The sequence below is a fragment of the Coenobita brevimanus genome, chromosome 100 (genome assembly GCF_032717465.1).
Source record: "Coenobita brevimanus isolate Jiangsu-jjx chromosome 100, ASM3271746v2, whole genome shotgun sequence".
Taxonomy (NCBI): Eukaryota; Metazoa; Arthropoda; class Malacostraca; order Decapoda; family Coenobitidae; genus Coenobita; species Coenobita brevimanus.
This window is the reverse complement of record NC_137053.1, coordinates 31,835,755-31,848,900: the sequence shown is the minus strand read 5'-3', so window position 1 is coordinate 31,848,900 and position 13,146 is coordinate 31,835,755. Positions and strand designations below refer to the sequence as shown.

General features: G+C 42.4%; 1 protein-coding gene across 1 annotated transcript in view; it reads left to right on the top strand.

The window, feature by feature from the left end:
* LOC145414620 (uncharacterized) overlaps window positions 1-9,352 on the top strand; it is a 784,070-nt gene extending 774,718 nt beyond the window's left edge. Inside the window, exon 17 of the mRNA XM_080284146.1 lies at window positions 9,267-9,352. Coding sequence (XP_080140272.1) covers window positions 9,267-9,352 — 86 coding nt within the window. The remainder of the gene's footprint in view (window positions 1-9,266) is intronic.
* The last annotated feature ends 3,794 nt before the right edge of the window (window positions 9,353-13,146 follow it).

Here is a 13,146-nt window from a genome sequence, read left to right as displayed (position 1 = left end):
ATAGAAATATAAAGTGTGAGGGGTTTTATGAATAATAAATGACAGAGTGCCTAGAGCGAACTAGCGCAAGTGCGACGATCAGACGCGCTCGTAATTTCCATTGCTTTCACAGTGTTTTTTTTTTTGAGTATGGATCCCAAACTACTTGAAAATTGTAGAATAGTGTTTATAGTGTTTGTATCTGGCTGTGGTAATCATATTACGGGTTGTCGGGAAGTGTAAAGTGGAGACTTAGTTACCCTACTTCAGAGGTCTCCACAAGTCCTACGGTAACTGACGAAGGCTCAGCAATCATTCCAGGAGAAAGCTGATGGTATGTGCCATAAGCATATTTAATTTTATTATTCTAGGACTATTAACTGATTTTTGGCAAATATTTTTTGAGAGTCTGTCGGAGCCCAAATAACCCCGCGGGACACGCAAGTCATTGGTAAACAAGCCCGCGGTGTAGGGGTTAAAGGTCACCTGGATAAGTATTTGTTGTCTAACCCTAGCTTAATATGTTTACTCCTGAATAAAACACTTGTATATGTATAATCTGTTTTATTTTATTTTATTTTTTGGGGGGCCTGGATCAATTTATTAAATGCAAATATAGTATATGCACAGGTAGCCCAGAGCTAACGGTCACTACTCATACTTTTGACCTGTGTTGGGCTGTGGATCACTGAGGGTCCCTGTTAGTTAAGTGACCACCATCAAGATTTTTTTTTAATGTACCAGGGGTCACTGCTTCAGGAGGTGACTTGTGTGCTTGTCCCGCATGGGAAAGTTCCTAGTCTCAGTGGAATGAACGGAGCTGGGGCCTGGTTGACTGCTGCCTACCTTAATAACGCCAGGCAAGGCTGCCGCACCTTCCCTGAACATCCACACTGTGCACTGTGCAGTTTCCACGCTGTGTCTGCAGACGCCCCGTTAACTCAGTGTACCTGTATATAGTGTCATGCATTATTTATTTATTTATTTGATTATTCATTTAACTTTACTACTTTCTCTTTAAGGTTATTTATACTGGTAGCTGATACATAAAGTATTATGAATGTAGCTTTTCCTTCTTAGTCTTTCCTATGAAATTTCCATGTCAGTTTTTCCATGCTGCATGGTGGTTTTTCTCACTTTTTCTTACCAGTTTTAACTGGAGGATTTGGAGGTGGGGGGAGCCTTCTTGCTTTACCATCCTTATCCTTCAATATGTAGAGTTAGATCTCATAGTCATAGTCTACTCTGTAACAAACAGCCTCAAAAGGACCATAAGGTCTGTTGCTGCTTGCTTTCCTTTGTATTCCTTTGTACCCACTCACTCGATGCTCTCGGTCATTCTGCACACACACCACACCACTCACCAACCTCACCCATCCCATTCACCCTGGCCAACCACATATTCCAGTCACCCCACCTACACCATTCTACCCATCATCTGGGAACCGGCTGTTAAAGCCTATGCCCAGGGTCAGATGTATTAAAAAAAGAGAGAGAAAAAATCCATCCATCCATCCATCATCCAATCCTACTTTTCTCCATGAGAAGCGTAGGAGTGTGGGGCTAGGCAAGTTGGGCCTGACATTTAAGATGAGATTGACCAGCCTCACTCATCTATGAGTGGCATTGTTTTTTTGTTTTTTTTTAATGCGAGGAAGAAGGAACCAAAGGCCATGAGCCCAGAGTAACAGTTCCCTCCAAGAGAAAAACAAAATACAATAGAGAGCCAAATTCAAGATCCGATCATTTTGAGATGCCTGGACACACTGCGTTTGAAAGACTGGAGATCATAGGCAGCAGGAAATACAGACAGAGGACGACAGTTCCAGAGCTGACCTGTTGCATAAATAAAAGACTGGGAGTAACAGTTAACTCTTGCATTAGAGAGTTGGACAGAAAAGGGATGAGAGTTTGCTGCCAGACGGGTGCTACGCGCCCGTCGTAGAGATGGAGGAATGCAAGCAGACAGTTCAGAGGAGCAGTGACCATTAAAGTAACGATAGAAAAGAGATAAAGATGCAACAGTGCGGCGAAGAGACAGAGGTTGAAGGGAGTCAGTAAGAGGAGGAGAGTTATGAGATGAAAAGCCTTTGACTCCACCCTATTGAGAAGAGCTGTATGTGGGGAGCCTCCCCAGACATGAGAGTTGTACTCCACACAGGGGCGGATAAAACCCCTGTATAGAGTCAACAATTGTGCAGGGGTAAAGAAAGAGCGGAGTCGGCTTAGCACACCCAATCTCTTGGAAGCAGATTTTACAAGAGATGTAATATGATCTTTCCAAGATAAGTCCCGAGTAAATGAAACCCCAAGCATGTTCAAGGATGATGCAGGATTAAGCTGAATATTATTAAACATTAGTGGGTATACCTGTGGAAGATTTTGTCGGGTTGATAGGTGTAAGAACTGAGTCTTAGATGCATTAAAGACAACCATATTATTTTTACCCCAGTCAGAGATACGAGCCAAGTCAGACATTAGGTGTGCCATAGCCTTATCCCTTGTTTGTTGAAGTAACTGTTGAGATGGGCATTGCGGGAACCGAATGGAAAGGTGAAGGGTGGAGTCATCAGCGTATGAGTGGATAGGGTTAGATGTACAGCTTAGAAGATCATTGATGAATAAAAGGAAGAGAGTTGGTGACAGGACAGAGCCCTGAGGAACACCACTGTTGTTAGATCTAGGAGAAGAACGATGGCCGTCTACAACAGTGGCTATAGAACGACCAGAAAGGAAGCTAGCGATGAAGGCACAGATAGAAGGATAGAAACCATAGGAGGGCAGTTTGGAAATTAAAGATTTATGCCAGACTCGATCGAAAGCCTTTGAGATGTCAAGTGCAATGGCAAAGCTTTCGCCAAAGTCCCGAAAGGAGGATGACCAGGAGTCTGAAAGGTAAGTGAGAAGATCGCCAGTGGAGCGTCCCTGACAGAACCCGTACTGACGACCGTACTGACTCGAAAACTTTTGAAATACAGGACGTTAAAGCAATTGGACGATAGTTGGAGGGTTGGGAGTGGTCACCCTTCTTTGGGACTGGCTGAATGAGAGCAAACTTCCAGCAAGAAGGAAAGGTACAAGTTGACAGACAAAGGCGAAAGAGTTTGCCTAGGCAGGGTGTAAGCACAGAAGCACAGTTCTTGAGAACAACAGGAGGGACCCCATCAGGCCCATATGCCTTGTTAGTACTGAGGCCAGTGATGGCAGAAAATACATCAACTGAAGAAATTTTAATGTCAACCATGAGGAAGTCAGAGGGGGGAAGTGATGGAGAAACAGCACCGGAATCGTCTAAGGTGGAATTGGAGGAGAAAGTCTGTGCGAAGAGATTTGCTTTATCAGTAGAAGAAATAGCTAGAGAACCATCAGAGTAGAAAAGAGGAGGGAAGGATGATGAGGTAAAGTTGTTAGAAAGATTTTTGGCAAGGTGCCAGAAGGAGCGGGAAGAATTCGAGTTGGAGAGTTGAGAGCATTTAGTATGGATGAAATTATTTTTAGTAGAGCGAAGAACAGACTTAGCATGATTCCGGGCAGAAACGTAAAGATGATGTGATTCAGGGGTGGGTTGGCTCCGGTACCTTTTGTAGGCCTTCTCCTTGTTGCGGACAGCATTAGAACAAACGTGATTAAACCAAGGCTTTCTTGCGTTAGTCAAAGAATATGAGAAAGGAATGTATGCTTCCATGTCCGAGAGAATAACCTCCGTAATGCGCAAGGCACACTCAGATGGCTCACGGCCATGGAAGCAATAATCATTCCAGGGAAAATCAAAGAAGTACTCCCTGAGGTCCTCCCAGTCCGTGGCTCCAAAATGCCACAGACGACGTTTCCCTGGAGGGTCTACAAGCCGTACCGGAGTGATAGGACTGGTTAAGGTAATAAGGTTGTGATCGGAGGAGCCCAACAGAGAGAAAAGATTAGCAGAGTAAGCAGAAGGATTAGTTGTGAGGAAGAGGTCAAGTATGTTGGAGCTCTCTCCAAGGTGGTCAGGGATATGGGTAGGGTGCTGTACAAGCTGCTCTAGGTCATTAAGGATAGAAAAGATGTAGACTTGTTCACCAGGTGGATCCGTGAAAGGAGAGGAGAGCCAAAGGTGGTGGTGAACATTGAAATCTCCTAGAATGGAGATTTCAGAGAAAGAAGAAATGGATAGAATGTGTTCCATCGTAGAAGTAAGATGTGAGCAATAAACCCCAACAACTCCTTGGATATAAACCTTCACCAGCTCAATCCACTTGGAGCGTTGTAATTACCCACTAAACCACCAGGTGCCATAATTTGGTTATATGGTTACCACCCAGCATAACAAATGGTTTCCTGGTGTACAGGAAACCATATGGCTTGTCAGTCAGTGTAGAGTCGCCCACTGGCAGAAGGAAGAGGAATGAATGTAGGAAAGAAAGACCGAAGAGGGAGTGTAAAGTCACCCGTAGGCAGAAGGATGAGGAAACAATGAAGGAAAGAAGGACAGAAGAGGATGGAAGGAAAGAAAGATGGAGGAGAGGAAAGGGCAGACACCCGAGAGCAGCACTGCATCGAGTGAGTGAATGGTGAGCACCCCCACCTACCACTTAGAAAAAGAAGAAGAATAAAAATGCCCACCCTGACTTACCCAACCACCTACCCCATCCACCTACCCCATCCACCTACCCCATCCACCTACCCCATCCACCTTGCTCTCCACCAACTCTGTGCCCCAACTAAACTACTAAACTACCCACCCAGCCACCAAGCTTCGTAATCATAACTTGTAAGTTTCTACAACCATGCACGCATGCACGTACGCGTGCACACACACACAACTACCAACCAGTATCACTAACCAGTGTTGTAAGCAAGGTATTAGAAAAGCTGATAAGAAAAGTTTGGGTAAATCATCTGGAAGAACACAATATTATAACAGAGAGACAGTTTGGTTTCAGAAAGGGAAAATCATGTGTTACTAATTTGTTGAGCTACTATGATAGAGTAACAGAAACATTACAGAACAGAGAAGGATGGGTGGACAGTATCTATTTAGATTTCAAGAAAGCATTTGAAAGAGTACTGCACCAAAGACATTTATGGAAACTGTACCATCAAGGAGGAATCCGAGGCAAACTGTATTGTTGGATGCAAGATTTTCTCAAAAAAGGAGAAATGAGAACAGTACTAAGGGGAAATTACTCATCATGGAGGGAAGTGACTAGCGGAGTTCCACAGGGCTCAGTGCTGGCACCAATTATGTTTTTAGCGTATATAAATGATATAGACAGTAACATTGTAAATGAAAGCTATCAAAATATGTTTGCGGATGATGCAAAAATACAAAGAAGAATTACTAACACAGACTCTTGTAAAGAGCTACAAGAAGAATTAAATAAACTTCATGAATGGAGCGTTACATGGCAAATGGAATTCAATGTGGACAAGTGTCATGTAATCAAGTTTGGTAAAAGTGGAGAAAGACCTGATTGGGAGTATAAGTTAGGAAGTAAAACCCTACACACATCAGAATAAGAGAAGGACCTACTATGCGTTTCAGGGGCCTTGACCCATCGTTTTTCGCAAATATCTTCAAAACAAACGGTCGGATCAGTATGGCATATTACCACGGCCTATTTCACACCCTGCCCTAACTTTAGGCACTATAGTGCATTGCCAAATGTACTTGATTATGGCATTTACTCTTGACTGTGATAACGTCGTATCCTTCAGCCGACACGGCATTCGAACAGGTGAGGCGTGACTCAGTTGTGACATCACCAAATACACTACCCCTCCTTCCCCACCCTCCCCCCTCCCTCCCTCCTCTCTCTCTCTCTCTCAATTGCGGTTTTACAACGACAACGACAACGTAACATGTTGGACATGGCAGTGACGAGGCAAGTTTCTTCATAGAATGCGGGAATAAGCCTAATGCTGCCCACTGCCCGTGGCTCACCATGTTAACGTATACCGTACGTGGAGGGAAGAGGGAGGAGGGTGGGGAAGAGGGGGTAGTGTATTTGGTGACGTCACAACTGAGTCACGCCTCACCTGTTCGAATGCCGTGTCGGCTGAAGGATACGACGTTATCCCAGTCAAGAGTAAACGCCGTAATCAAGTACATTTGGCAATGCGCTATAGTGCCTAAAATTAGGGCAGGGTGTGAAATAGGCTGTGGTAATATGCCATACTGATCCGACTGTTTGTTTTGAAGATATTTGCGAAAAACGATGGGTCAAGGCCCCGGAAACACATAGTAGGTGTGATTATCAATAACAGACTATCTCCGGCTGACCACATCAGTGAGAAGGTACGGAACATGTATACACTGCATGCAAATATGAGAATAGCATTCACATACATAAATGAAGACATGCCAAGAAAGATAATAACATCATTCATCAGACCAACCCTGGAGTATGCATCAGTAGTCTGGAAACCTCATCTCAAAAAACACATAGATAAGATTGAAAAAGTTCAGAGGGCTGCTACAATTTGGGTACCAAGCTTATGGGATCAAAGCAATGAAGAAAGACTAGAAAAACTGAATCTGCCTACACTACAGGAGAGAAGGAAAGGAGGAGTCATGATTACGCTATATAAATGCATATCAGGGAAGGAGAAAGTAGACACAAATGATTACATAACCTATGGGGATGCATCAGCAAGAGGACACTGCAAAAAACTTCTTAAAATGAGAGGCGATAAAGATGTAAGGAAACTTAGTTTCCCAAATAGGGCAGTTGATCAGTGGCATGCACCACCGAATGAAATAGTGTGTGCCAAAACATTTCATAAATTTAAGGATTTGTACGATAAAAATGATTTAAGACACGGGACAGTACGAGCTTGACTCATTACGAGCTTGACTCATTCCTGTAAAGATACATTTAGGTAAGAACACACACACACACACACACACACACACACACACACACACACACACACACACACGCACACACACACACAGGGAGTCAACCGAGGGAGTCAATCGAGGCAGACGTCCGACATCGGCGCTCTGTACCGAACCAACACGGCCAGTGGCATTACCTAAATTAGTATCTTTGTATGAGTCAAGCTCTGTACCAGGTTAGACTAAATGATTTTTCATTATTAAAAGGAAAAAAAAAAAAGTTTAAACAAGACTTGTTCAAACAGAAAAAAGAACCAAGAGGAAAAAATGCGCTGAGTCAGCTGAGGTTTGTTTAGACTACAGCAACACAGGGAAAGTGTACATACTCTGTAAGTACATACTCTGTTCTTTTAGTATTGCAAAATGGATACATACTTTAGTAAAGCAAATTTGGAAAAGAAAAGGGATAAAAGTAAAAAGCAAAATGATGATTTCTACCAAGAACTGGTTGAAGTGGAGACTCACAATAGACTGGTTGAACGTGTACACAAACTAGAAATGGCTATCAAAAATGAAATTGATGAAATAAAGAAGCAAATGCACTTGCAAAAGGAAGAAATAGAAAAACCAGGAAGGGAGGCCAATAAGAAAGACACAACCATCAGTGAACTAACAGTGGAATTGAGTACGCTTAGGAAGAAAGTGAGTGAAATGGCAAGTACAGTAGTCAATCACGAGAGTGTTATGGAAGAGTTCAAAAATGACACAGAGACAATTAGGCAAGCAGGCAGTCTTATGGACCAGAGCAGTGATACTGAGGAGAAGATAACACAGGTGAATGAAGCTGTGCAAAGCTACAAAAATGATGTAGAAACCACGTATGCTGAAATGGTGAAAGTAAAGAAAGACTTAGAAACAAGGGTGGAGGAAAAAAGCATTAAAAAGGAAGTGAAAAGAATAATCCAAAATAATCCAGAGTTAGTCAGAGATTCAGTAGAGATAAACAAACACACACACACACACACACACACACACACACACACACACACACACACACACACACACACACAGATGCTTTTACAGTGAAAAGTGTCTGTAAGAGATTGCAAATATTACTTCAGTATGGTTAAAGCATTTCGTACTCTTGTGTATTTGTGCACATAATAAGGTACAGATATGTGTGTGCTGAGAGAGAGAGAGAGAGAGAGAGAGAGAGAGAGAGAGAGAGAGAGAGGATATGTGGGTGTGGATGACAAGGTGTGTGTGTCTAGCAGATGGTGTGTAAGAGGCAGGAGAAGGTATGGGAAATGTGTTTGAAAGTGTGGTAAAGAGATTTTCTTTACTATGAACAATAATTTCTTTGTCTTTTCATTTTTCATATTAATATTTTGCATCAACAAGATTAATAATCATTCAGAAATAATTTTTTTCATGCACAATACTGTAATACTCAACATTTATTGAACCTAATATGGGATGTGCAATTAGTTTGAACCCACTGAACTCGTCTGGTTTAATGCTTGATAATTATATATATAAAACTGTAATTCTGCAAAACATGCTGTTTTGTGTAGTATATTTTTACATTAGTTTTATTCTGCTCATACTATGCCTTAAGCTGGGGCTTTATTCTGTACACATCATGCCTTAACCTTCTGAGCATAATAGTAAGAATTCAAACATCAATTGCTTTAGTGCTAGCCTGAACCAAGTCTGAGAAACTTGCCCAAATTATTAATATTCATTACTTGTCTAAATTATGTGTATATGAGTACTTCAGCTGCAGTTTGTATGGATGTATAGTATTATGCATACCCATACTTAATATACCAAATACTTAGTCTGTGTGAAGGGGGAATCTCAAACACTGTGTTCTGATCTTAATAACAGGGTTTACCGGTCCATTCTTACCCCTGAAGCTACAATGTAAACAAGAACACTACTGCCACATCTATCAAAACTTCCAAAACATACCAGCCACTGTATCAGGTATTAGTACTGATAATTGTACATAGCAAGTCGCGTGCTTTCAGCTCCACTCATTTCCATTTACTGTAACATATGCATCTCACTCACTCTTAATACAGTGGAATTTCCTAAATTGCAGCCTCTTGGGACTGAGCACACATTGCAGTTTGAGAATTCTGCAAGTTAGAAATAACTAGTCTTATGGTGAAAATTACTTAAGAGTGTTTCATCTCAAAAAAATTTCCCCCTTACCCCTAGACGTACATCAAGCTGGTCACTAGCTAACACCAACAACCTGGAAAAGAAATTAGGAAGGAGATCTTTAATGGGAATGAACAATATTGTAAGATTAGCACCTGACTATGACTGACGACACAGCTTGAATGGTCAGGGGTGGGGAGAGGGATTCCGAGGCTTGAGGCAGGCTATGGCCTTCCAGCAAGAGGCGAGTGCCCTGTTGTGTCATGCTCTCGCCTCTGTGCTGGTTTTCCCTCCTCAGCCTCCCTCAGGAACCTCTCAAAGTCCAGTGTGGAGACAATGGAAGCGGTGTCATCGTCACCCTCTTCTGTCTTTGTGTCGTCGTAAAAGTCATCAATTTGTTGAATTAATTCTTTACCAACTGGGCATGGCCTTTCCTTATTTTCTATTGAAATGAATCTTTCACAGGTTACTTATTATTATTCCTGGATTACCACACCTACTGGGCATTTTTATAAACCTACCTCTGAAAGCTATAAACGAGGATTTAGAATGCGTGATACACTGACGTGTCCAGTTGGAGTGGTGGTTGGTAAACAGTGCAGCCAGTTGGAGTGATCATTGGTAAATATTGCTGTGGATCACCTGCCCGCAACCTTAAATGTCCCAAAATACTTTATGTATATTTTGATTTTTTCCACTCACTTCTAGCAGTCACAATTCAATAGTTAAAACTATCTGTGTACCAAAATTACTTGAGATTGTAAATTTGTTATAAGTGGAATTGCCGTGCCCATTTGGTAAATAATTGCCTCATGTAGTTTGTAATGGTAGGCAACTTTGGCATTCTTCTCACCGCTGTCAATCCTCCTCATTATGTCAAACTTTTGGGTGTAAGTTTACTTTGGTTTCTTTTTCTTCCCCTTCCTTGAAGAAGTTGTAGACCTAGGAGGGTTACAGTCGGCCATGGTAACACTGGACAGGCGGAGGAAGCATGGGGAAAAAAAATTCTCTTGTAAACCACACAGGAACCGTGCACTGAGCTGGGCTCCGGGGTGTCAAGTGTGTGCGTCCTTCATGCTTGGCATGGGAGGGAAGCACTGTGATTGGCTTATAGTAAGTGCTATGCTTGATATGATTGGTTTAACAATTGCCATGCTCGACTATGATTGGTTTACACCCAGCTAGACTCGCTGGCTTGAGGGAATGGTGGCACATATTACATGAGATATTAGACAAGCATCATTTTTGAGGTTGGTTTCATGTATTTCATTTAATTTCCACGAGTTACATATACTATAGACTGTTGTGAGATGTTGCTGTGTACAGTGGGGCACCAATTTTCGTGCCTAATTGGGTCCAAAAATAATGCGCGAAAGTGGAATTAGCGAAAGTTGGGGCATTGTCTTTATGGCAGAAAGGCTAATTGGTTCCCGGTTATCCTAAAGTAACATCAGATTTTCATTTTCACTTGCAATACAGTACATCAAATCACTATTGTACATTGCATTGTGAGATACAAACAATAAAAACTGTACAGTACACATTATATGAGGAGAAACATACCACAGAGACCAGGTTGAGGTGTTTAATGGATGTTGGGGGTAAGTATCCGAGGCGCGTGGCGGGCTTATTTAGCCACGCCAGACGTATTGGCGCCACCTCTTGCTGCCTCGCTTCCACTCTCTCTCTCTGCCTCCTCAGATGCAACTTGATGCAACACTTCCACTCTGTGCCGAATTTCCCTTTGTGCTACGTTCTCTTGAACAAATCCATCGAAATCTTCATCCAGGTTAAGCTCCTCTATGGCCTTGGCCTTGGCCTTTCCTCCCGACTTTGAATGTCCCGGCCACTTTTTATCACCACCACTGCCTCCCGGCCCTCCCCCCACACCACCAGGCCCTCCCCCCACACCATCAGGCCCTTTCCTCACACTACCAGGTATAGTAGAGGCCATTGAACTGTGAGAATCCAACACAGTGGAGCTAGCACGCTCGTACACAATGGCGGGAATGGGTGGACAGAGTGTTGACATGACGTCATTCAAGATGGTGGTGGGTTGCGGGCGGGCGGTGCAGGAAATTCAAAGTTCAAAATATTGTCCCAAACCCAAAATTTGTGCGCGAAAATCGATTTTTTTCAAGCGAAAGTGGAAGTTAGGGAATATTTGGTGCATGCCGCGAAAGTGGATTCCGCGAATCCTGCTGTAGCGAAAGTTGGTGCACTACTGTATAGTAAAAGTCCTCCAATGTGACCACCAATAATCTGAAATTCCCAATACTCTGAAATTTTCAAGGTGAAATTTTTCAAATTTGGGGGGGCTTTTTTCAAAATTTTTGGGGTATTATCTAGGATTTATCTGACTTGGACCTGCTCTTGGACTTGGATGTACCTCCCTGCAACCATTGAGCTACACTGCTATGCATTTTCAGTGTCCTGAACAATAACCCTTATTTTGTTTATTTAATGATCATGTACATATTTCTAATGTTTTCAAAGGTCCCTCCCAATAGTCTGAAAAAAACAATAGTCCGAAAGACCATCAGTCCCCTGCCATTTGGATTACAGGACCTTAACTGTATTATGAATCCGCTATTTAGGGTCACAGGATTTAGGAGAACAGTAAAATTTTTATTGAAATATGCATGCTAGTGGTGCCAGCATGTTTCATTCCTGTATGTATGTATTTACCTACAGTAATCCCTTGATTATGTCATAATAGAGCCAAAAGCATGTCCAGATACGGGCAGTGTTCGGATACGGAGCAATATCCTCAACTGTACCCATACCCTACCAATACCCATACCTAACCCATATGTACAGTACTCCTCCTAATTTTGGCAGTGTTCTGCAGTCTTTTGTCTGTTCTTAGACATCAAAACACACATTGCAAAATGCGATATAATCTTAAACAGTAAAAAACCAATGCAGAAACCAAAAAAACAAACAAACAAAATAATAACTAATAAGCAAAACCCAACACATTGTGTACAGTACCCCTTTTGTTTTTTTCAGTGTTCTGATGTTTTTTGGCTGTTTTTAGACGTCAGACCACACATTGGAATATGCTGTATAAGCCTAGACACTAAAAAAAAAAATGCATTAAAGAAATACAGCATATATATATATATATATATATATATATATATATATATATATATATACACACAGTACCCTCGCGTCCAACACGGTGATATTGTCATGCATGGGTCCCGTGTTGGACCAAAAACGTGTTGGACAAACAACAAAACTTATGGGGAAAAATGGATTATGTCAGCAACCCTAGGAAAAGTCACCCTAAATACCTACCATATACCTTTACATATATTGGTACTACTGTAATTATAATAAATGGTACTGTACTATGAATGATAACTGACCTTTTAGGATAGTGTTGATGGGCTTGCTGGGAATGGAAGGTGATATCTGAGGCTGTAGGTAGTCCTACTGAGTCCCTGGAGGATGGCTGCTGGTACCACTAGCGGATAATGGCTGCTGCTCCTCAACCTCCCTCATAAATCCATTGAAATTCCTCTCCCTTTTCTTCTGCCTCTTGATGAATTCTAGCTTGGTGGCCTGAGGGAGGTGCTGCCACTTCTTGGGGTTCTCAGAATGCTTCCTAGGCATCGTGAGCTGGGTAAAATGCAGTTGCAAGGGCAGAAAATGCGGTGAGAAAAAAGCGCCATCCAATGCGAATTATGCGACTGAGTGGTGCTGTGGCGGGAGAAATTTAAACAAAACATCACATGAGAGGAGAAGCGTTTTTAACCCCTTAACCGCGGGGCGTCACTTTCGAGATGCTTGGGAGCAGGAGATCATACTGCCGGGCGTCACTTTTGTGCTTTTGTGTTATTTTGAATTCGCCCGGGCTTCCAAGTGGGGGCTTGTATCATCTATCAGTACTGCCAGTGTCCAACACTAGTCAGCACTCCTAATCTCATCTGTACTCCCATCCATTGTTGACAATTTAGCCATTTCTCCCCGTTCCTGACTCCCCTCCCTACCTCCCGTCCATCACCCTCTCCTCTTGCCTGCCCGGCTGTGCTGTGCTAAGTAAATCATCCCTGGAAATTTCCACTGATTTCATCCATTGAAGTAAGCCCTATGCCCTGTTCTTATACCAAATAATATATACAAAAAAGAAATAAGGTAGGTGATAGTGCCATACACCTGGAATTGGT